Source organism: Penicillium robsamsonii (genome assembly GCF_028829455.1).
Source record: "Penicillium robsamsonii strain IBT 29466 chromosome Unknown utg000004l_segment0_segment0, whole genome shotgun sequence".
NCBI classification, from domain to species: Eukaryota; Fungi; Ascomycota; class Eurotiomycetes; order Eurotiales; family Aspergillaceae; genus Penicillium; species Penicillium robsamsonii.
In genome coordinates this window covers 1044554-1068725 of record NW_026643222.1, presented here as the reverse complement: position 1 = coordinate 1068725, position 24172 = coordinate 1044554, and the positions used below count along the sequence as shown (strand labels likewise).

The 24172-nt window shown below is 47.6% G+C and overlaps 9 protein-coding genes across 9 annotated transcripts; 5 read left to right on the top strand and 4 right to left on the bottom strand.

The window, feature by feature from the left end:
* Positions 1-1587: 1587 nt before the first annotated feature.
* Positions 1588-2155, top strand: N7447_007897 (TVP15 family protein; the record flags this gene model as incomplete). Its single annotated transcript, XM_057232159.1, has 4 exons — positions 1588-1607; positions 1658-1773; positions 1831-1920; positions 1983-2155. The coding sequence occupies 4 exons, from the start codon at positions 1588-1590 to the stop codon at positions 2153-2155; spliced, it is 399 nt and encodes a 132-aa protein (XP_057083924.1).
* Positions 2156-3760: 1605 nt separating this feature from the next.
* On the top strand, positions 3761-5476 carry sreA (siderophore transcription factor SreA; the record flags this gene model as incomplete). The annotated part of the gene is made up of 3 exons (XM_057232158.1): positions 3761-4041; positions 4111-4610; positions 4665-5476. The coding sequence occupies 3 exons, from the start codon at positions 3761-3763 to the stop codon at positions 5474-5476; spliced, it is 1593 nt and encodes a 530-aa protein (XP_057083923.1).
* Positions 5477-5833: 357 nt separating this feature from the next.
* Positions 5834-6955, top strand: N7447_007895 (CapA family protein; the record flags this gene model as incomplete). The annotated part of the gene is made up of 1 exon (XM_057232157.1): positions 5834-6955. One exon carries the CDS (start codon positions 5834-5836, stop codon positions 6953-6955), a length of 1122 nt encoding a protein of 373 aa, XP_057083922.1.
* Positions 6956-8463: 1508 nt separating this feature from the next.
* N7447_007894 (uncharacterized protein) lies at positions 8464-8781 on the bottom strand (the record flags this gene model as incomplete). The annotated part of the gene is made up of 2 exons (XM_057232156.1): positions 8464-8668; positions 8735-8781. The coding sequence occupies 2 exons, from the start codon at positions 8779-8781 to the stop codon at positions 8464-8466; spliced, it is 252 nt and encodes an 83-aa protein (XP_057083921.1).
* Positions 8782-9024: 243 nt separating this feature from the next.
* On the top strand, positions 9025-10377 carry N7447_007893 (PTH11-like integral membrane protein; the record flags this gene model as incomplete). The annotated part of the gene is made up of 5 exons (XM_057232155.1): positions 9025-9213; positions 9278-9314; positions 9371-9438; positions 9498-9939; positions 9998-10377. 5 exons carry the CDS (start codon positions 9025-9027, stop codon positions 10375-10377), a joined length of 1116 nt encoding a protein of 371 aa, XP_057083920.1.
* Positions 10378-11642: 1265 nt separating this feature from the next.
* Positions 11643-13460, bottom strand: N7447_007892 (Major facilitator superfamily domain general substrate transporter; the record flags this gene model as incomplete). The annotated part of the gene is made up of 1 exon (XM_057232154.1): positions 11643-13460. The coding sequence occupies one exon, from the start codon at positions 13458-13460 to the stop codon at positions 11643-11645; it is 1818 nt and encodes a 605-aa protein (XP_057083919.1).
* Positions 13461-14410: 950 nt separating this feature from the next.
* N7447_007891 (nitroreductase family protein) lies at positions 14411-15205 on the bottom strand (the record flags this gene model as incomplete). The annotated part of the gene is made up of 3 exons (XM_057232153.1): positions 14411-14613; positions 14678-14792; positions 14870-15205. The coding sequence occupies 3 exons, from the start codon at positions 15203-15205 to the stop codon at positions 14411-14413; spliced, it is 654 nt and encodes a 217-aa protein (XP_057083918.1).
* A 586-nt stretch (positions 15206-15791) lies between these two features.
* Positions 15792-17514, bottom strand: N7447_007890 (uncharacterized protein; the record flags this gene model as incomplete). The annotated part of the gene is made up of 4 exons (XM_057232152.1): positions 15792-16414; positions 16471-16567; positions 16619-16684; positions 17209-17514. The coding sequence occupies 4 exons, from the start codon at positions 17512-17514 to the stop codon at positions 15792-15794; spliced, it is 1092 nt and encodes a 363-aa protein (XP_057083917.1).
* Positions 17515-18872: 1358 nt separating this feature from the next.
* On the top strand, positions 18873-20477 carry N7447_007889 (cytochrome P450; the record flags this gene model as incomplete). Its single annotated transcript, XM_057232151.1, has 1 exon — positions 18873-20477. The coding sequence occupies one exon, from the start codon at positions 18873-18875 to the stop codon at positions 20475-20477; it is 1605 nt and encodes a 534-aa protein (XP_057083916.1).
* Between the last annotated feature and the right edge of the window lie 3695 nt (positions 20478-24172).

The window sequence follows — 24172 nt, the reverse complement described above, 5'->3', positions numbered from 1 at the left end:
GCATGGAGGGATGATACATGCACGTTGCTTGCATGCTTTATTAGCGATTAACACACGCGATTGGGCCAACAAAGCTGCACTAGATCAGGTTCTCCACTACGATCGCAAGTTGCACTAGCTGAATGATTTACGGCGGGGAAACTAGACCCACGGAACATTTTAGGGCCCTTTGAAGTGAATTTGTAAGGGTTCCATGGGGCCGCAGCCTCTTGTCATTGAATGGGCACAGTAGTTAGCAAATCACATCTAGTTAGCAAATCACATCTAGTTAGCTACCTAGGTACCCTTGTGTGCTTAATATGGGGTTTGGAGTCTCGTATTGTATTGTTAGATCCCTTTGCTTTTTTCAGCTCGATTCTGCTTATATCCTGAATCTCTGCCCTGCTTTTTTCAGCTCTCTTTTACAAACTTTCCTTTCGTTGACATTCCGATCTATACGATTTGGTCGAAAGCTATCTGGCTCAATTCCGAGCTGTTACATCATCTACCCATTCAGACACAGAAAAACAATGAAACCTAGACCCTAGTGAATAATCAAACAACAACGATTATCAATATTAATTTGCATACTTTGTTTGGATAAAGAGAGCTCTAGAAACTGCGGTTTTATTAATATAATGTTAGCGGTGATAACCAAGTGTAGTCAAAACTTGAAATATATAAATCACGATACAAGTAGTCATCTAATCTACAGGCGTTGTGTGCATGCTTACTGATAGGAACGTGATGGATAAACCAGGTATGTATTTCCAGGCATGTTTGGTTTAGGCGTGGAGACTTTAGGCACAATATATTACGAGGGGTTGGAGCGTTGACAATTATATTTCGAGTGTTCTTGCAAAATCCGTTCGTGTGTTATTCGTGAATTTATGCTTTGTAAATCAAACATCCCTATAATCAACCTCAGGACATATAGTACAACATAGACACAGATATAATATGGCTTTCGTAGGATTCAACTGTCTGTCTTCTCTTTCTTTGCCCATAATTGTATCTCTGGCTCTCTACTACTTTATTGAGACGGCTTAAATGAAGATTCTAGTTTGGATTTTCATTATACTAGATACCTTAACGTTTATCACACCCATCGAGGGCTACATCAAGGGAAACACCGCGCCCAAGACCTAATACGGTATAGCGTCCGCACTGGCCTGTGGCAGATCACGTGAGCTACATGTGGCCTTGGCAGACCCGCCGCTCGCGACAGCGCAGCAGCTGTCGACGCCCTCATTTCCCATTTCCCCCCTGTTCAGCTTCGTACAAACCTTGGTAAGCTTTTTGATCAAACGTGTGTTCCTGATTATAGCTCCCTCCAAATCCACTGTTTCATCTCAAAGGTGTGTTTCCCTTTGTCATGGAAACAACAAACTGAGGTCCAGCCTGGCGAACTCGGGCGAACCTAACTTCCATCACTTGAGCGATTTGGCGAGACTAGGCACCATCGATATTTGTATCATAAGCTAACCTAGCACCCCCAAAGATCCAATTTAGCCTCTTGACACCGATTCTTCGATACTTTGCAGCCTAACGACTCACCTCCGCATTACTGAAGATCACTTCCATCCCATACCCTTCAAAGCCATCGCAATGGATTTCACAAACATCTTGTATGTTAGATCTTCCTGGGATACGTTGTGCCTGTACTAATTCAATGCAGCCGTCTTGTCAATATCGCCGTGGGCGTGTTTATGGTGCTCGGTGGCATCAGTAATTTCTTCAGCGGCTCCTTCAGTTCAATCATCCTGGGCGCATACGTAGTCGTCTTCGGTCTCGGTATGTCCATCTGATAATCCAAACTCACGCCAATCTTTAGCGCTAACATGATCCTAGTCATCGCCGGACTGGAGTTCCTGCCTCACGTCCCGGACTACGCGTACCGTTATGCGTCGTTCCTCTTCTCCTTCCTTGGCCGTGGTGTCTGTAAGTTATCCCTTTACCCTATATCCGAGGGAAATCGGCAGCTAAACAACTCTCGTCCATAGTCTACATCTTTATCGGTTCCATTCTGCTGCACGACCACGTGCTGCGCATCATTGATGGTTCGCTGGTCGGCTTCATCGGTCTCGCATACGTCGCCCTCGAGTTCATTCCTTCCATCGAGCCTCCTGCCAACATGCGCGAGTCCGACCAGGGTTGGGGTGCTGAGCAGGTCTAAATTGCTGCCTGCGTAGGTAGCGATGACCATTTCCTGTCACGTGCCCAAAGGGGCGCATAATATCGACATTATGATGGATAATGTCTCTTTCAGGCATTATCCTTCAGCATGCATGCGATGTTGAGCGCAGTGACTTTGGGATGTTCTTGAGTCTGAAATCGGTGAAGGATGTCATTATAGAGAAGCGGGAGGGGGTTAAGGGTGATTTTGCTGTGTCTCCGAGATTTTTGTTGATATCAGCTTTAAAGTGAGGGACACCTGTACTATATTTGGACGTGGTGGACTAGCAACAATATGGTCTAATGATTTATTGATTTCTGATTACAGTGTCCGGTGAGAGAGATCATCTGATCTGATAATCAACTACGGAGTAGTGCAGGGTCTTCTCGCAGACCAGTAGGAAGCACCGGCCGTCCCATATTAGACCGGACTAAAAGTACAGCGTGGCCATATCTGGCCATATCGCTTCGGCACATTCCCTCTCCGAAGAACCAATCGGACCACCCAGAAAGTTGATTACAGTATTAGTCATCTCCGTTCAACCAATCAGCTTGGTAAGATATCTGATTGCCTACCATTGCCCCACTCTCACCTCACTCTTTTCTACCGTTTCCACCTTTTCCACTAATTTTTTTTTCGCTTTGCAACTAAACTTCTTCAGATAATTGGTGGAGTTATGCGATCTGGGAGATAGAATGCAGGAAGAGATTTCGATTTGAATGATATAAGGAAGAAATGTAAAAGAAGTTGATTAGATGAGATGCGATCCTCGGGGTAGATCAAAAAAAGTGATAGATTGATATGCCCGTCGATCGCCCCTTAGATCGATAAACCCCAATCCCTTTCTTTGGCGATAAGCAATTTGGTCTCGCCTCTTTGTCTCTCTCCTTTTTAACCTTTTTTCATTTTCGGCTTTCCACATATTTCACCTTTTGATATCCTCGACATCTCCTCTTGAATTCCTCCTCCCTTATCGCCTCCATCACATCTGGTGTGCCCACTTTGCCCGGTGACGCGGAGTGATCACCATCTTGCAGCTCCCTAGCCTCTCAGCCAATCCCTGCTCCGCAAGTCGTCCTTTTTTACCGGGCTACCCATCCCCGAACGAAACCGTCCCCCACGATCGCTTGCAAGTCAGACCAGACCCTGTGGTGTGCTGTCAATTGTCACAAATCACCAATCACCTGACTGTTCCACGCCGTTGGGTCGCCACTGTTCCAGACAAGTCGGTTGCTATCCTTTAGTGGTGGGTTCGACTAGTCTAATATACTCGACACTCGATTTCCTGATCTCTGTGTGGCCTGCATTCGAATTCACATCTGTTCCACCGCGATCCCGACACATCGCCCTGCGATCCCATCCCCGAGCCTGCAGCATCGTGGCTGCAGATCTTCCTGCTGGACTGACTTTCGCATCTTTCTCCAACCATCAGCTTGACCGACATTTGGGTTTTGAGTGATACGGTACATTCCGCTCTCGACTGTGGTGCGACATCGCCCTCACATAGCACTTTTACTCTCCCTTTCGATTCCGTTCTCATATTCGATCCTTCCGTTCTAAGGATCACCACGGCCACAGGATTCCTGGCCCGGATCACACATTGTAATGTTAGCGTCGATCCCACAAATGGAAGCGCTTCACTCTCTACCTCGAAATCCCGACGTTCCAATGCGACAACCATCAGCGGAGGATTTGGATGCTGCTCAGCAGTTGATATCCTCAGCGCAAGCAGGTCGTGAACATCTAGCGGATCACTATCGGGAAGATGGCATGCAAGGATCTGGTCAACCGGGATCAAATCAATGGATTGGACACAATGAACTTCCCAATGAGAAAACATCCCCCGGCAGCCAAAAGGATACAACGTTCCTAGGGCATTCATGCAGGTGAGTCTCGACTGGATGGCCTCGATTGATATTTAGGTTCTTAGTGCTGACCCTGTATCTTTTATTCAGCAATTGCGGCACAAAAAGCACTCCTCTCTGGCGTCGTTCCCCCACAGGAGCGATGATTTGCAACGCCTGCGGTCTCTACCTTAAAGCTCGCAACGTTGCTCGCCCTACAAAACGAAATCGAATGCAATCAGAGGGGGCCGAGAAGCCCCAGCCTCCTACGAACTCCCATTGTGGCGGTTCCTCAGAAGGTGGTGGTTGCAAGGGGTCATGCCCTGGTGGTGGGAGTTGCAACGGCACTGGTGGCGCAGAAGGTTGCGATGGATGCCCGGCATACAACAACCGGATATACAAGTCTGCTCCCCGAGGAGCAGCTGCCATTCAATCTTCATGGGGCCGTCCATCACAAGAGCTTGAGCCCGTGGCGCAGGAGGAGCCACCCGTAAAGGCCCCTGCTCCTGCCGATGGACCTAATACTTTGGTTGCTTGTCAAAATTGCGGCACAACCGTGACCCCTCTATGGCGGCGCGACGAACAGGGTCACCCCATTTGCAACGCTTGTGGTAAGTTTGGGTCTCGTATAGACATGATGATCTGACTTGTCTAACACAAAGCAGGATTGTACTATAAGCTCCACGGATGCTATCGCCCCACTAACATGAAAAAGTCCATCATCAAACGTCGCAAACGCGTTGTCCCTGCCCTACGAGATCAGTCTCCCACCGGTGCTACCATATCTTCTAATGGCTCATCGGCATCCCCAGAGGCATCACCTGCTACCCTGGCGCATGGCCATGACGATCACCATCGATATATGAGCAATGAGCCTGCGGATCACTACCACATGATGCATGGAAAAGCCGAAGAGACCCCTCGACCTTTGCCTTTCGCGCCACCGCCGGTTGATTTCACCGGTTACAATGTTTCATCGGTGCCCCTTACACATGGTCTGCCCATCTCCCACGGCCTACCCAAGCCTTTGGGGGTGGAACGACTGGGACAATCACCCGTGTCTCAGTACGGGCGACGTTCTGCCTCTCCAAATGCCCTCAACCTTCCTAAGAAACGAACATTGGCCGATACTGCGACCGAAGGTCTACCACCTCCGTCTACATTGGAAGCAGGATCAAATCAACTGCCTCCAATTATGTCTTCTGCCAATCCTACTCCCCCGGGTCGTCTCAGCTCCATCTCATCCATTCTAAATCAATCAGATGTTCGGAGCGAACCTCGCTCGGATACAAATCTGGGACGTGCACCTCCTCTCCACCACTCTATCTCCCCTTCGCCCCACCCGCCGCAGTCTTTGCCTGGCCTTGCATCTCTTGGAGACTCAGTTGATCGCCGTGCCCGACTTGAACGCGAAGCCGAGCAGATGCGCGAGATGCTCAGAGCCAAGGAGCGCGAGCTGGCAGAGATGAGACGATAGATTCGATGTCCGCCCAAACAGTGACGAAATTAATGATATTCGGATAATGTTTTGCAAATCGGTGTTTTTCGTGAGATAAACGGCGCACAAAGATACCACTCACCTTACTGGGATATCTTGTCCCTAGTTGTGTTATTAGTTAAAAAAAAAGTGCGTCCAATGAATTGTATTTTATAATGTGGAATCGCTATCCATTTACTTTGATTCCTCAATGCCCACGTAGGTAAGTTGTATCTTACCTTGACTTGAGGACCGATGTCATAATGACTTCCAACCCAACCTCGACCAACTCAATTGAAAACAGATCAAATTCGCTCTTAACAACCACCCTCAATTCTTCAAACTGACCACACTACAATGTCCATCCCAAAAACCTTCACTCTCACTTTCACAGGTGACGTAATGCTCGGTCGCCTACTCGACCAACTAATGCCAGAGCACGTCACAAATGAGCACGACGAACGCATCGCCACAACCTTCATCAAAGCCCATCCAACCCTCCTCGGAAATGGTAACTACACCCCCTCCTCACCATGGGGCACAACCCTCCCCCTCCTCCAGTCCTCGACCCTAGCATGCATCAACCTCGAAACTTCCGTGACAACAGCCCCAGTCCCATGGCCAAACAAGGTATTCAACTACCGCATGCACCCAGCCAACCTTGCCCCCATCCTCCACGCCGGTGGTATCGACTATGCCAGTCTCGCCAACAACCACACCCTCGACTTTGGCACCGAGGGTCTCACAGAGACAGTGCAAACGCTACAAGAAGCGAACATCGCTTACGCAGGCGCGGGTGAAACAGCTGATGACGCATGCAAACCTGCAGTGCTACATTTACCTAGAATCTCAGAGCCAGTAGAACAAGACCAACGCTACGCGGTCCATGTATACTCTGCCTCTGACCATCCACGCGTATGGGCCAGCGTATCGGGATTCAATCTATTCGATTACACGCATGACACGCGCGCTCGATTACGGGAAATGCTTAATGTCGAAGAAAGTAAGCCTGCGTTGAAGGTGTTTTCGGTTCATTGGGGGCCGAACTATTCGTGGGAGCCTGATGGACGGATTACGTCTCTTGCACATTTCTTGATTGATGAATGTGGGGTTGATATTGTGCATGGACATTCGTCGCATCATGTTCAGGGGGTTGAGGTTTATCATGGGAAGCTTGTTATCTATGGGTGTGGGGATTTTGTGGATGACTATGCGTTGAATGATCAGTATAGGAATGATCTTGGGGCTTTGTGGAGGGTTGTTGTTAAGGAGAAGAGTAGTGGTGGGATTGGGTTGGAGAGATTGGAGATTTTTCCTACGCGAGTTGAGAGGTTTAGGGCTGTTTTGTTGGATTATACAGATCCTGATCATGTGTGGGTTAGGCGGAAGATTAGTGAGCTTAGTAACGAGTTTGGGACGTCTGTGAGGGCGGCGCTTGGGGAGAAGGGGGAGGTTGTTGTTGAGTTGCCTGGGGAGTAGATTTTAAGTGTATGTAGTGATGTAGTTGAATCGGAGATCATACCTAGGTATGGTTTGAGTGTCCATGGAACACATACTATTTGATGTGATTTACAAGGCTAAGAGATAGGGCCACCTTTTGTCTTCTAGATCTCCGGGTATCTCGGCCTCAGGGAAGTGATATGCAATCAATCTATAATATAGATCTCGACTAGCCAACTTTTAATCCATGGGTGCATCTCAATCTATGATGCAGTAGTGGGGGACTTAGTTCTCATGACAAATGATAAACAAAATATAGGAAAAGAAACACATGTGGATGTCCTCGACGTGAGATTTCAATACTCTGGTTTATCTGGCTCAAGGTGATGCTAGAGCTGTTATACGGAAGATAACACCCCAATGTCGTTTCTGGAAGTTGTTTCTTTTTGGTGTTATAGCTAGCAGGATAGTGATTATCTATAAACGTGCCACTAGGAATTATAAAGCCTCAACCGTAGAGACAAGTTTTGTATGTATAACCAGGAATGTGATATGTTCGCATATTGGACACTACTAATACAATAATGGCACGAGCATCAGATAATGTATTCGGCGTCCCGAGATATACCCGAGGTATGCACTCAAGAGCAAAGTAGTCTGTCTCTATTGATCAGCTTGTCAGTGCGCCTCAAGATATCCCGAGGTAACCGATATGTAAATGATGCAACGCAGCTCTAAACGGCGTTTCGTGGAGGAATAATCCGTGGCCAGTGACGCCCGCTGGCTCATTCCATGGCTCTTTTGTGTGGAGGCCATCCACTTCATTATTTTACTGCGACGATCATTGCGTAGTTTCATAACTTAGCGTTCTGGAACAGAAAACACTCATATTTTGATGACTGCCTCTGGGAATGGTCCCTGATGGCAAACGAGCTACAGCAGAGTGAGCTGGAACACAATACTCCAGTACAGAGTACATAGTACCGAGGTAACAAGGTTGATTCTCCCTGGAGATCAAAATAAAGGAGCAGTAAGGGGGACATACTCTAACCGGATTAGGAAGTGGTGCAAGCGATCACTGTCGATCTACCACGTTCTTCCCTTTCCTCCTTTCCTCCTTTCCACCAAGGTCCTCTGTCCAGCGTCTCTGAATTGTTCAGCAGATATAACCTACGGTTCTACTTGAAAGATATGTAAAATGTGTCTCAACAATGCACATTCACCCACCACCGCATTGACCTCGTCAGTAACCGGACAACACCGCCAGGGCCCTGGATCATCAGCATGCATCAATATTATTAGAATAATGACATTATTCCAATGTCACCCCACTATGCGTGATTCTTCTTCGGCAAAAGGACATCTACAGCCAGCGAAAGCACCGCATACTGGCCACCCAAGTGGGTCCTATGGACGGACATAGAGGCCCGTTCTCTCCTTCCATACCCAACAAGGAAACTCGAAAAGATAGCTCAGGTTTTCTATGATCGACTCTGCCGCCCCATGTCCATCTTCCCCCATTCTGTGGGCCCCTCGCATAAAAACATTCAAACTTCGCTCCACGGGGATCCATATGTGCTGTTCATAGTGGAGGCTCGGCGACTAAATTCCCGCGCTAAAGGCTTCCCGAGAAGTTTTCCCTGCAGGGTATAGGCCCCCAGGCCACATGGCATATGTCGGAGCCATCGCTTCGGCGTGCCAAGGTCTCCCAGCAACTTGGATGGGAGCGTGGGATCACCGCCTAGTGCAGCGCTATTGAGCAAACTATTCGAAATCTGTGGAGTTTCCCACGAACAGAGTACCGAGACTGGGTCATACCATGCATGAAATAGTTCTCCGCAGTTTGCGCAGACATTGATCGACATTGAGATCATGTTCAAATGAATTTGCCCCCGCTCCCTGTCTCCGAGAAGGATTGTTTTCTACTCTGATATCACTCACTTTCCCGGCATTCTTGACCCCAAGTTCAATGCAGTGAGCTGCATCGACTATAGGTCATTGTGCTACCGCTACACTGGGAATGATCGGTTGAAACACCTACACATCATAATACATACGTTCATTTTACAACCACTCGCTACATTTGGCTCTTGGCTTCAACATTCAATATGCACAATTTAATTCATACATTGATTCCTCGAGAGGATGATAATGGTGCCTCTCACGGTCGACGGGCATTGGTAGTCACTGCAGTGCTAACCACAATTTCCACTGTTATCGTCGCAATGCGATTTTATGCACGACTTGGATTGATGAAAAGTACCGGTCGTGAAGATTGGGCTATCCTCATCTCTTTGGTATGTCCCCCAAGAGCTACACTTGGAGCTAAATGATCAGCCCGCTAATGAAACATATGTGCAGATATTTTCCCTTATCTACCTCGCACTCGTCGCTGCCCGTAAGTTCACAATGCACTGGTGAATTCAAGAACCACCCCACTAATATCGATGATAGAACTACATTATAAAATGGGCGTCCACTCGGCACTTCTTTCCAGTCATGTCTTGCAGCAACAACTTAAGGTACAATTCATTCTTTACACAGCTCACCTTTTAGTGTAAACTAACCTGACTCTTCTCAGTGTTTGTGGGCTGCAATTCCCATGTACAACGCCAGCTTGGCGTTCACCAAATTCTCCATTCTTTTCCAATATCTGCGCATCTTTCCCGGCAAATCTTTCCGCCTTGCTTGTTATTTCATGATGGCGGTCGTGGCTACCTACTCGGCGTGGGCCATTGTGAGCGGCTTCGTGAACTGTGTCCCCGTGGCTAAATTTTGGGACAAGGACTTGCCAGGCAGTTGTCTCAACTTCGAGGCTGTCTGGTTCTTCAATGCTTCTATGAACATTGCAACGGATATAGCGTTATTAGTGTTGCCCATGCCACTACTTTCCAAGCTACAGCTGCCCCGCACACAGAAGATCGCTCTAATGGGCGTCTTTGCCATGGGTGTTTTGGTCGTGGTCACTAGTATTCTCCGCCTGTCGAGTTTACGTGAAGTCGCTAAAAGCCCCGACACTTCCTGTACATGACATTCCTCTCCTCTCCAATTCACTGATCAAAAGGCTAATCCGCCAAACAGACAGCAACGTCGCAGCCGCCTACTGGACTGCCGCGGAATGCAACGTCGCCATCATGTGCTCCTGTCTCCCATTCTTGCGACCCATCATCAGCCGAATCTTCCCCAACCTTCTCTCTGCAGGTAGCACCAATCGCAATGGTGCCAACAAAGCCACAGTTACAAACCTCACTGGAACTCGCACTATGACACGTCATACCCAGCTATTTAGCCAGAATCACGATAAAGACTATGATATGTATTCGATCAATGTCTTAACCAAGCCTCATGGCCACTCCAGCCACAGTTCCCTCAATGGTATTGAGGTTACCACCGAGATGAGCGTTATGCAGGAGGAGACTTCAACGAGTCCTAGTGAGCGCAGGCTAGTTATGGATGCTTGATGACTTTTTTTCGTTTCGACACATATATTATTCCTCTTGGTTCGGATATACACGTGAATTTTGATTTCTATGATTGCATTGGGACTGGATACTTTGGCGGAAACTTCTTTTTTTCTTTTGTTTATGGGATTGGGTTTGGTATTTTCATATATATTTCTGTGGGATGGGTGCTACTGACAATTCCGTCTTTACTTTCTCTTTAACAATATCACTACATAAGCTTTGCACAGATCAAGAATGCAATTACAAAATATACTACAGATGATACCAGGAAGAGGCCAGTCAGTGGACGTGTGCTCGTTATTAAATTTTGTATTAATGACTAGAAGCTTCCCCTACCATTGTAGACTACACCCCCGAGCAACTCCCTCAAGTTGTCGGTACGACGATCGTCCTTCTCAGTGGTAGCAAAACCCTACCAGGCCACTAGCCACCACCGAACCAACCATGCAAATGGTGGCATCCACCAAGAAGTCGGCAGAGCGGTCATCAAAACGCTCAGCTCCATGAGTGCTCACATCATTGAGCCAAAAGAATCGTGCCTAATCAAGGGAGCAAAGAAGCTTCTGACGACCACCTTCGATTCAATTCTCGGACTCATTGTGCGAAGGGTAAACATAATCCCGTTGATTACTCACTTCAAGTTTCATGTCTGCTCAGATGGTTGGACAAAACCTTCCAACCTTAGAAGGTTTAGATATGTGTGACATACTAGAGGTTGACTCGGTCGATTACCTTGACGCTAGCTTGGGTGTAAAGACCTTTGAGGGGAGAAAGATATCGAACTGGATACCAGGATCTGGAAATATCGAGTGCATTAAAGAGAGAATTACATGTTGTGAGGCCACGACGAGATAGACTGGGACATGCCCTCATTGTATAGACTTGTTGGGGTAGGTACTGAGTGAGAGGTGACGAAGGAGAAAGTCTCTGATATTCAATTTATGGAATCGCAAGGTATTTACACCTGCTGTCCAGGAAAACATCGTCAAACAATCCCTCAGTCTGTAAGCAAATAAACGAGCATCAATGGGATGGTGAAACAAGCCTAACGTGGGACTACCGACCTACTGCCATAAAGCTCTCTAAGTAGCTTCATAGGAACAATGGAACAATTTGCATATGATTGGGACGCAATAGTGTGATGATGTTGGTCACTGCAAAATCTATTGGCCCTGAGAACGGTATGCTTATATATTGGATGGTGAAATATCTAAGGCCTGATTCAAAATGTCTATAATTATAACACTTTAGTAATAACCAAATCAAGTAACATGCTCCTTCTCCTCCTCCTTGGGAATCCTGACCCAAATAATCGTGACCAACGCAGCAAGCAACTGTGCCGCAAGGGCAAACCACCAAATAGCATGCAGCCCATCAAGACCAATTTCCCCATCGGGGCCCCGACTAACACGGGTCCCAATAGCATCAGCAACACTAGTCATGATCGCTGACGAAAGGTTCTGATTCGTAACCAACAGAGCACCCGCACTCCCCTGATACGACCGTTCCACATTACTAGTAATGAAAATCGAAGCTGCGGCAAAAGCAAGATCAGGCCCGAAAGTTACTAACGAGATACCCGGGAACGAAAGCGCCCAGTAATTGGTATTGGCAGTCTGCGGCAAGAAAAACGCAGGTCCAAGCGTGAAGGCTAGCATAGAAACCGTGTAAATATAGTGACCCGGAACGAGGTGCAGCGTGCGGGCGACGATCAACGTCGCCAGAACACCAACTAGCGCATTGGGGATATGATACAGGGCAACAGCAATGGGGGTAGCATGTTGGATACGCAGCCAGAACTGGATCGCGTAGAACTGCCAGCAGCCGAAAAAGGACCCGAAACCAAGGAAGTACGCGATCATCAACGGAGTGAAGCCCGGTGTGCGCCAGAGGCGATTAGGAATGAGGGGACGAACAGCGTGTCGCTCTGCAAAGAAGAGCCCAACGAATAACATAACGCTAACGATGATTAACACGTACGTGTAAGGCGACCAGGATGCGACGGGCCCCTGCGTTAACCCGAACAGGAGACACACGCAACCACCCGCAGCACAGAAGCCGCCGATATAGTCGAATTGCTTGATCGAAGGGGCTTCCTTTCCGGAGACATCGGCGATGGGTTTGAGGGGTGGAATAGCGAACCAAGCAGCCGCACACAACAGCACGCAGATAATAGCGTTTGAGCCGAAGATCCACGGGAGGTGTTGGTACAGCGCTCCACCTTGGATTGCGCCGAGGGAGAACCCGAAGGGAGCGGTAGCGGCCATTGCCGAGAAGACGCGGTTCTTGCGAATACCGGGTGTGTAGACGCGGCCGAGGATGCTCATACTTCCTGAGACGAGGACGCCGATGGCGAGACCCTGCATAGCGCGCATGACGAAGAACAGGACGTAGCGAGAGGGGTGGAGGGTGAATACGCCGATTGTATTCCATACGGCGAGCCAGGCGAAGGCTCCGACCATTAGGAGTTTTGGTGGCATCAGGTCCGTTAGTGAGCCGGAGATGATGACCGATAGGCCGTTAGCTGTGTTGAAGGCGCCGACGACCCAGGGGAGTTGGGTGTTGGTTATGCCGAGGGCTGTTTTGATTTGTTCTTGTGGGGCGAGCATGTCGCCTAGCAGGAAAGAGAAGAGCATTAGGCCTGCTGAGCAGACGAAGATTAGGATGAGCTCGGCTGTGAAGCTTGAGAGTTCGGGCGGGATGCCTTGTTTGGTGCGAGTTGGGGATCCTGCTTCTTCGTCGCTGTCGGGATGAGATCGGGATACAGAGTCTGCATGTTTTCTGTTTTTCATTTTGCTTGTTGTGTCGAGGGCGTAGCTCTCGTTGATTTCACGGCTAATATCATTGGTAGAGAGGTCATGGAGGGTGATTTTGTCCACAATTTTGTCCACAATTTTGGTGTTGCCCATCAGTGGATCGGGGGTTTGTGCCCCGGTCGCTGGTGTTGAATATGTCCTTGTATATGACATTGAAGACCGGCTTGATACTGGCGCTGAGTCTTCTTGACCTTCTGGAGAAGTAAGATCTAGATCTTGAGGCCCATTGGCGCGGGGGTCACCCGCGTGTGGTTCAAATGACATTGTCAAATTATCAGAGACACGATAGTTATAGGTTGCTATGGGTGTAATTTGAAGAGTGTAAGAAAGGAAAAAAAAAAAAAAATGTTTGAGAGAAAGGTGAAAAACGGCTAAATTGGTGATAAGATGTAGTAGTGGAGTTTGAATTTCGATTTATCCACAAAAAATAAGGTCGATTTTTTACTACATCGATGTCCAAGGAGACACCTCTGCATATAATCCACAGCATCGTGCTCATCTGAATCCCTTGCGGAAGCTTGCGTATACTCTTGAACAGTGGATCTATTCTGTCTTTTTTGAGAACTGGTATGTGTAATGTGTCTAACGAGTCATATCCTCCCAAGCACATAGTCATTCCCACATTGAACCCTGGGATCTTCCACTTCCCTTTTGGAAGTAGAGAAAAAATAAGGTGGCTATCATTTGGAAAAGGTGTCAGAGGAGTAGATCAACACCCGGGATTATGCTTGGAATGCTACTCGAGAATGAATTGCGAATCAAACGTACATCATTGTCGTCCTTGATCGTCAGTGATTGACACGATAATTTGATGCCTAGTCCATCTCCGAATTTTCTATCCAATCGGATGCACGGCATCACGGAATCCGATTTCCGAGGCCGAAGGGACACAGCGGGACCTTGCATCAGGCTAATCTTCGGGTATATTTTCAGACCGCAATTCCCGTATGGTAATCATTGGGGCTTCTGATCTGTACTTGATCTCCAGGATCTCAAACGCTATAGACTTGTGGATGTTCGTCTAAGCTTTGTTGATCAGGATCACCCTACATGCATACGACGTCATATCATGCATGTTCTCTCCTTGCCAAGCTGGGTTTGGACTATGCAGTACATCCTACTAATTTTGAAATTTGCAGAATCGTCTTAAACTGAAAATCTAAGCCATTGCTCTTTCATTATGCTAAATTGAATATGCGAAAGTCTTTATACATTTACTTGCCGAAAACCTTGAAGCGATCCTCAATAGGAGCGAAGGCCTTCTCTGTGGGCTCAGAGTTGGGAACACCAAAGACCAGCTGGGCGTCCAACTTCCATGAGGCGGGGATACCCCAGGTCTTGGCAACCTGCTCATCGATCAGGGGGCTGTAGTGCTGAAGGTTGGCGCCGAAGCCCTCAGACTCAAGGGCAGTCCAGACTGGGTGAAAATTAGTTTCAAATTACATGTTTTGGACCAGAGGCCAAAGAAGAATAGCACAAACCAAGGTACTGAGACATAGCGTTGGACTCCAGGGCGAAGGGGTCGAACTTGTCGGCGTAGATGGCAAACTTCTCCTTGATAGGAGCGAGCGACTCATAGTCGACGAAGAAAAGGACCTGGATTAATGGTAAGCTGACTGTGTTCACCATTTTGACGCTAAATATAGCCAGGCTATTGGGGAGGGGACACGCACGGTTCCGTAGGCAGCACGGAAAGCACTCAGCTTGGGCTTGGTGGAATTATCGAACATCTCCTGGGAGACGTGACCAGCAGCTACCAGACCCTCCATGATCTTAATAGCGATATCCCACACCTTCTGGTGCTCCTCCTTCAGCAGGAGGACAACACGAGAGGTCTGGGTGTTGAAGGAGCTGGGAACGTGGAGAACGGAGTCCTGAACAATGCGCTCAATGACATCGTCGGAGACGGGGCTCTCGCCCTTGAGGTCGTAGTAGGTGCGGCGAGCCTTGGCCAACTCGAAAAGAGTGGTAGTAGCCGCGTTCTTGAATTCGGGTTGAGTGGAGCCCATTGTGAAGGTGTTGAGGGGAGATAGGTGGATTGGTTGGGGAGTGAAGTGGTATAGAATGATCCCAAGGAGAAATAGCAGGGAGGTTTTATACATGAGATGGATTGCTCCATAAATGCCACGGGTGGGATTGGAAAGATCTTTTTCTATCTATTGAGTTCTGTAGAGGGGGGAGGGGGGTAATATCGCCACTTAGAGCCAATCACGGTGTAAGTTGAGTGCGGAATAGACGGTCTCTGCAGCTTCCGCAGGCTCCGCAGGCTCCGCTGTGTAAGCAGTTCACGGTGATGTGAGAAATTACTTGCTCATGGATTATTAATATGCTACTAAGCATATTCGTGCTAAAAATATCTCTATGTGGTCATGCGGAATTTATTCCTGTTTACTCCATATATAAAATGCAGTGCGAAGATGCTTATGTGGAATCCAATCAAATTTTCAGCGGACTATTCAGTTGCTGACATCCAGGGCCTATCTCACCATAGGTTCCAGCTTTGATCTGGCTACTATCCAAATGACATACCCATTTCGGTCAAAATAAACCACTCAGTTTCTAAACCAGAGGTATCTCGCGCATGACAACTCAAGTTCAAATCCAGAACATAGCGCCAGCCACAAATCCACACAATGCGACGGGCGCAGCCGTCTTGACAGCGTGGTTTTTCATCGCCAATGGGACAGTGACAGTGGCCCGAGCGGTCTGATTTTGTCGGCAGTCACATTCACAGTGACACGGAACAGCAGTAGCAAGAGCAGTCACCGTCACCGTCGATATATTCTTGCCAGCCGGCGAAGTTCCATTACCGAAATAAGTTGGACCACCAGGTGTCATGGCTGTCGCATTCAGGAACCCAATTGCAGTCACACTGCCATCAGCGGAAGAGACAGAGCTGACATCAGTTGTCGCGGTCGCAGACACAGTAAAGATTGCGTCACTAGTTGAAACATCGGAATTAGAAGAAGCTTTGGTTTCAGTCATGCTAGTAGGCGCGGGGAAATCTCCAGTATCTGTCACGATCAACGTTGCCGGGAAAATCCCGAGAGTGGAGTCAGCTCCCGTGGTTGGAACGAGCACTGTAGCCGAGTTGATAGCATTATTACCATGCGAGGACTGTGTTTGTGTGCAGGAGGCACCTGTGGGGGTTGGAGATCCCATCAGCGTGCAACCTGAGGTAAAATCGAACTTGTAGCCGTTGGCAACCATATCATATGCTATATCTACCGTCAATATAATGTCCTGTTTGGGGGGATGCTATCTTTAGACTTACTATTGGGTCCATAGATAACGGTCAGATCTAGACTAAATCTGTGGCAAGCTGGTTTGTCCGATAGACAGTTGATTCCATAGGTTGTTGTTGCATCTTTCTGCGCTAGTTGTTAGTGATGGATCACAGCAAAAGCAGGTACAATACATACGGCGCCAATGGCCTTGCCTCCATAACCCTGGAAGTAATCCGGTGCATCTGTGACCCATGGGATAGTCTGTCCGTTGTTAGTTTATTAAGTATCGTAGTGATTCTGTGTGGGAGGTAAACAAACAATTGTCGCGTCTTCGTGGGCAAGCCCGAGAGCAACCCAGCAAAGTTGGATCACCAACGCCAGAAGATACCTGAATATCATTTTGAAAATTAGCGACGAGATGTTGAGACGCGTTCCTGGAAAAGATAATTTTGAAAAGCAAAAAATTGTTGAGACGCGAGGTTTTGATCTGAAAGGCCATGCGGTCAGAAACAATGCACATCAATAATCGAGCAAGGCAAATGGAAAATACAATAGACAATATAGATCGAATAATTGGAAAGAGCGACTCACATCTAGACGCCTGGCCAGCAAGGCGTAAATATTTCTTATTTTGGTATATACAGAGTTTGAAGAAAGAGGTCTTATTATTGCCGCCCATGCAACACTGCCCATTCTTGCTTCACTGAAATCCCAGGTTCATTCGGCTTCTGATCCATATCCCTGCGTTCTGCAGCTTCAAGGGATCGCTTGCTCCTACAACACACCTTTCTCGTATCTGTGAACCTTTCAACTGCGACGCCGACTTCATGCTTTGGCCCAATCGGCCGCAAACACAGCTCACTCGAGTCATCCTGCAGCGGCTGAAACTCGCTATCGCCAGTAGACCTGGACCTTCTAGACGGGGACGAAGATTTATGGGATGGGCGAGCTGTTAACTCGGGTGTGTATGTGGAACGCCCCAGGAGGGGGCGCATCATAGGGACCGAAGCGAGGATGATAGCAAGACAGGGCTCGAGGCCGCTGAAGATGTTCGCACGGGGAATTGAGTAGGTGATGTCGGCGAAGTCCATTGTGGAGAGTATGGATATACGAAGAATGCTGATGATGCACGTGCTATATTCCAGGTTAGCAAAGAACTTCTCACTTTTCTTCCATCGGTTGTTGTGCAAATCTTACACTGCTCCCAGTCCGAAAATAGTGATGAAGGTCACTTTCTTATAGCTGGCCATCTGCAGGTTATACAACAGCGGCATAGGTATGGCCAGCACGGCAACATCGGTAACAAGATTTATCACTCCCGTCACCGTGAATGAGGTTACCTGGTATCCACATGACCCCCCAGGAATAGTCTGGTCCCAGTTAAAGGCAAAGGGCCGACAGATCAGACACCCAGCCAATATTGTCCCAATAGTCCAAGCTATGATCACACCGATTGTTGTCCAGGAGATTCGCACGACCCAAGTGACGGGGAAGATGCGAAGATATAACAACAAGATGGAAACTTTTGTGCAGCTGAGACTCAGAACCCAGAGAAATTGTAATGGGATGATCAATTTGAGAAGTTTGGTGATAGGCTCGAGTCCATAGATGGTTGCAATTGAAGTGACATGGTCATAACCGATGCCCGCTTGTATCACGCCGGTGATGCTGATGGACTGGAGGCCGACGGCGAATATCTGGATCGATTAGCATAGTTGATACTGTCTGACTTGGCAAATACTCACAGTGGCGGCAATTAGAAAAAGGTCACTCGGGGTCCATTTTTTATGCGCAATCTGGTGAGCTAGCAGTCGCAGACATACTGCGATCACAGCTAGGATAGAGAAGGTGATAGCCACGCCTAGCACCTGCTTTTGGGCTTGTGTCTCTATAGGAAATGTCACAACCATCTCCCATTCTTGCAGGGAAAAACGAATCGCAAAGCAAAATAAATCTGCAGAATGATAAATACATAATCTGACACCCAGCTAGCAGGGATGTCAAACTTAGCCTCGGGGATTTGATCCTTCGACCCGCCCAGGGGTAATCCCAGTTTCGTTCGGCGGATTTTGGCATCAGATGATGTACATTGGGGGAATAAGGGAATAACTCATAGTATGAACCAGTATCTTGATACATTTTCGTAGCCGAGTTTAGATTAACGGGAGGCTGAAAGACTAAATATGTCCAAATTAACATTCTGACGTTTAATGACAATTTCCATTCGGCATTTGAAAGCTCAACGGTTGCTCGTTGGCAACATCCTCATTGGTGCGCCAAGTGCCGCTTATGCACTAAGGAGTCAGTTTATAGCCCGTCGCCTTTTTAGTGCGTTTTCTAGGAAGCCGAAGGAAATACACCTTGGCGCCTTAACCGAACTGTTGCAGGGGTGCGTAAATTCGAGTTCAAATATCGAACGTATTTTCCTCCCCACATTACTATAGCCGATATGGCTTCCACTCCTATCGCGGTCGCGGTCGCATTAGGCCTGTTGACACTGCTCTACATTCTCAGGAAACAAAAGAGAGAAGAAAAGAAACCACTCAAGCTTCCCCTGATCGGCGACCTCCATAGCTCCCCCATTGATAAACCGCTTCTAAACTGGGACGCATGGACGAAGGAAAATGGCCCGGTTGCAGTACCCAAGCTCTTTGGGCTGATACCGATTGTGGTGTTGAATTCCTATGAGGCTGTGACTGAGTTGTTCAGCCGGCGCAGCCAATGGTACAGCAACCGTCCACCCTCCGTCAGCATGGAGATGATCACAGGATCTGAACCTGGGCAGTCGAAGTTCACTCTGATGCATGACTATGACGATCACCTCAAGTTTCACCACCGCATTTTGGCCCCCAGTCTGGGCGCTCTCGGTGCCCCACAGTACCACCCCTTAATGGAGCTCGAATCCAAACAGTTATTATTTGATCTCTCAAACGCCGCACGGGAATTTCCCGACGGAATCAACACAAAAACGATCTATACGCAGCTTGAGCGCACTCAATCGAGTGTCATACTTGCTCTGCATTATGGCCTGCGCATCCCAAAATTTGAAGATCATATCTTGCATGAGATCATAGATGTTCAGACGCAAGTAACCTACCTCGCTGCGAACCCCGGTCTTCCAGATATTATCCCACCTCTGCGTCATCTACCGACATTCTTGTCACCATGGAGGCGGGCGGCCGATAAGCTGTACGCCGCACAGGTGGACTTGTATATGCGCCTGTTCCGACAAGGGAGGGACTCACCGGGCTGGAACTCCACCAAGCAGGCCATCACAACAGCGGAGAAGTACTCTGAAGATGGTGTTGCAGACCTCGACCTCGCTTTTACTCTCGCAACTTCCATCCAGGGAGGTATGGAGACTTCACCGCGGCAGATGTTGTGGTTGTTCATTGCAGCACTGCACCAACCGTCCTTCATGGCTAGGGCGCGTGCCTTGCTCGACGAGGTCGTCGGGCGTGACCGCCTCCCTCGGTTCTCGGACCGTTCGGCGCTGCCTTTCATCGATGCGATTATGCATGAACTTTTCCGTTGGCGGCCTATTTCGCCGGGGTCGATTCCTCGTAGGGCTGATCGGGATGACGAGTTCGGTGGTGTGAAGATCAAAAAGGGCGTCACTCTCATGGCCAACGCATGGGCCATCAGTCGAGACGAGAAGGTGTTTGATCCCGCGTTAGGAGACACTCATGATTTCGTGCCTGAGCGCTGGCTAAGACGTGATGATAACGATGAGGAAAGTCTGCGAACGGACCTTCCATTGCCAGTGTTTGGGCAGGGTCGCCGCATCTGCCAAGGAAAGAAAGTCGCTACGGACGGATCCTTCTTGCAGGTTGCTTGTCTATTGTGGGCGTTTGATATCGAGCTCGCTGATGGGGAAGAGGTGGATCCGTGGGCGATGGTCGTGACAGGGTTCATGACAGCGCCGAGGGATGTCAAATTCAAACTCCGGCCCAGGGGTGACTGGGTAGTCGATGTTATTAATAGAGAGTGGAATACGGCGGAGAAAAGTCTTGGAAAGGTGATGGGAACTGATGTCGACGTTGATAGTAGATGATAGGATGCCAAATGGATGTTCCATGTTATGATTATATATATCTTAATTTGCCCCGCATTATTCTGCACAGGGTTACGTGAATAGTTTGCCAGAATATGGACTGCTACAGGCTAGAAACTCGGATATCCTTCATATTGGCGTCATCCACTGCGAGGTAATTATGCGAAAGAAATGAGAGCCTAGCTGCCACCCTTCTACGCTGGACTTGGTACAACCCGACAATCATAGGGAATTTCTATCGAAGTACACGTCGAATAACGAAATTTTACAGTATCACTCCGAAGAACGTAACTTGAGGCTGGCATATCATATAACGTATTTCACCCCCAAGTGGCGCACACCCCCAAGTGACGCACCCCATCTAACCCATTAAATTTAAATGCATTTATCTCAACCATGACGCCATTAAATTAATTCAACTAACTGAATGGCCTATCTGGACATGTCTCTCTTCTGTGTCCTGGCTTCCTACATATTCCACACCCCCGGGGGGGGGGGCCGCGTACGTGGCTGAATAGCCGATTCTCCAGGTATGCTAGGGCCGGGGGGAGGTCCTTCAGTTGCCTCCTGTTGCTGCATAATTAATGCAGAGGCTTCTTGAACTGAGAGGCCTTCTTCGCCGGGTATCTGCCTTCGAGATCGAGTGCGCTTTTGCTTCTGCTTCTCGTTAGCGGCGCGTAATTCCTTGTTTTCTTGGGCGAGTAAGATAGCACCTTGCATTGTAAGACGGAAGCCTTTTATAAGCTGGTTTAATGCACGATCTGACGGGCTAGGCGGGCTTCGAGATCTTGTACGAAGTAAAGCTTTGATTGATGAAGCCTGTCGACGTAGTTCTTTCTCTGTAGCTGGTGTTTTTAGCGTAAAATTTCGACTTGATTCACTCCCCCGACTTGGGGGGGGGGGGGTAGGGGTTCGAAGTCGAATATTAAGCTTCGAAATCACTTGATTAGGTGTAAAAGGTACTAAACCAGCAGCTTTAAAGCTATTAATAATAGTCTCCGATTTAAAAGCTTCAGCTCGTGCAAGGGGGTATGCTTCGAGGAAGTCAAGTTTATCAATATGATTGATCCCGTTCCGCATCTTAGTTTTAACCATCCGACCGTACGATCGTTTTAATACCGCAAAACAGCCCACATTAAGAGGTTGTAAAAGATGTGATGAATGCGCTGGCATATAGATTAGTATCACTTTATTTCGCTCACAAATTTCGTCGAACTTAGGTGTTAAATGACTTCCGTGGCCGTTAAGTATTAAAAGCCGATACCGTCCCTTCGTACGTAAAGAAGTCGAAGGAATAAAGAGCTTTTTAAGCTAACGAAGTCCGATTTCATCAGAGGTCCAGCCGTTAGGACTAACTTCGAAACGCTAATCCTCCGGGAGGCCGTTAAACCATGATTTAATAAAGACTTTGCCTTTAAAAATCATACACGGAGGAAGGGCCTAGCTAGAAGCATTCGTACATTTAACCACTGTCACCCATTCACGATTTCTAGGTTATAAAACCGGCCTCCGACTATAGTATTCACTCCTCGTGATAACCTTCGCAGTTATAGTTAATCCCATCGCGAAACCAGTCTCGTTAAAGTTATAGATATCATCGGGATCGATTCCATATTAAAGGATTATCTTTTAAACTAAATTAAACCACTCCCTAATGATTTTAGGGTCTTCACATTTCGCACGCTCGTAGTTATACCGTTTCGAGAATCGGGAGGAGAGGATAGGATGCCGTTTCATAAATTTTGTAACCCAATTTTCGCCGACCGAAAGAACCGGGGTAGTTCCACGTTGTTTAAGGAGAAGATCCGCCATTTCTCGTACCATAGAGGGCCGGGGGGCTGCTCCACGAGAATCCATAGAGAGAATCCATTTTTCAAGAGATTCCTCTTCAGTTTGTGTCAATTTACGTAAATTGACACGAGAAATCGCGAGGTTTGGTATACCATGAAGGCGGCGACGGAAGGTGGATTCGGGTATATTAAAACGGCGTGCCACTTCACGGATTGAAGAGATTTCTTGATTCTTAAAAGCCTGGATAGCTAGTAAGATCCTACCCTCTTGCTCTATTGAATTTTTAGAGTTTTGGGGGCGAATTGGTGGCATGGTGGGTGGTTGAAGAAGAAAGGGTTAAATTAATTGACGCGTTTTGGATGGGGTGCGTCACTTGGGGGTGTGCGCCACTTGGGGGTGAAATACGTTATATGAATAGACCATTTGAGAGCATGATCAGCAAGATACCATTTCAACGGTTGCATGTGTGGTCTAACTTGCATACCAGCTTCTGTATTCTAACAACTAGACTAAAAAATCCATGTACATCTAGATTTGACTTCCCTATAATATTTAGATAAACCCCCAAGTTCTTCAATATACCAGTCTAGCGGACAAGAGCCCGAGGGCTTATCAGTCGTTAGATACGGATGATAGGAAGACCTGACAGGTAGTAATTATGGAGGGGAGTAAAGACTGCTGAGTGTAGAAGTCCGGATTATTAGACAAAAGGAACAGCAATGAGCTGAATCTACGGTACTACATTTGTCCTGCTCCAATCTCTTCTGGACTCACCTGTTACAATCTGGGCCTCTATATCAAGCTTATGCTTGTAACGTGTTGTTAGGCCATGGAAGACCTAATGCACTTCAAGCATACGTAGGTAGCACACGTAGTTGTGCTATGCATAAAGCCCCAATATTACCTTCTTCATGGTGAAATGTCATCATCGTCTCGACTAATGCGGCCTTACTTCCTGCCTTTACTAACGAGTTTCTTCGACTAATAAACCGAGTGCCAAAAGGAGATAATGCTGGATTTCTTCGTAAAATGAAAATAGTTGGCTACCAGCCCTCAAGACCGAATAATGAATATTTGTATAAAGCAATATCTAGTTATGGCCCGCTGGAACGGCCTTGAAGCAGTCTTCATAGCTCCAAGTTTATGGAATGTACGATGGCTTTTACTTACTCGGTTACGTGCTGCCTGATAAGCAAAGCAATTGTTCTGTCTTCATAATATGGGAAGCCAGCATCTACACTCGTACATAGAGTGCCGTATGACTCGCACAGAAGAAAGGAGTAACTATAGCCAACACTACTCTATGAGTCAATTAGTGTCGGATTTGAGACTCAGCTCCACTTTTCAATTAATTTATCCAAGACTAGCACGAAGCTGCGTGTGTAGATTGTTTTTTTCCAGTATAGTATTGGTAGGAGTATAATATATACTTCCTCTACCTCTGAGCCTTTATTGTCTCAAGTTAGCTATAACTACAAGTCATCCAACAAAAAGGTAACCTAATACACACATCAAGTCTCACAGTTTTTACTCAACATGTTTGCCAGATCATGACTTAGCGAGATTCTTAGATTGTTTATATTGCAACTAAATGAATTGTGTTGTCTGGCCGCCAAACTCCAGTTGATTGGCGGGTAACCCGGGGAGCAGTCCCCACTCACGTTCGGGGCCAAAAGACGGTGCGTGTCGATATACGTCCACTAACGCTTCTAGTGTATTATCTAGTGGAGTTTGTTTTGTGTACTCCTGATCGACGATCCAACATCATGAGAGTTTGGTGATAGTACCGAATACCCGGTGATATTAGCTCAACTGTGGGAACTTATAATAGCATGAAATGCCCCAGAAATCTTACTCTAGACGGTAGCAAAAGGTCCAAGTGACTCTTCACACATTACTCCACC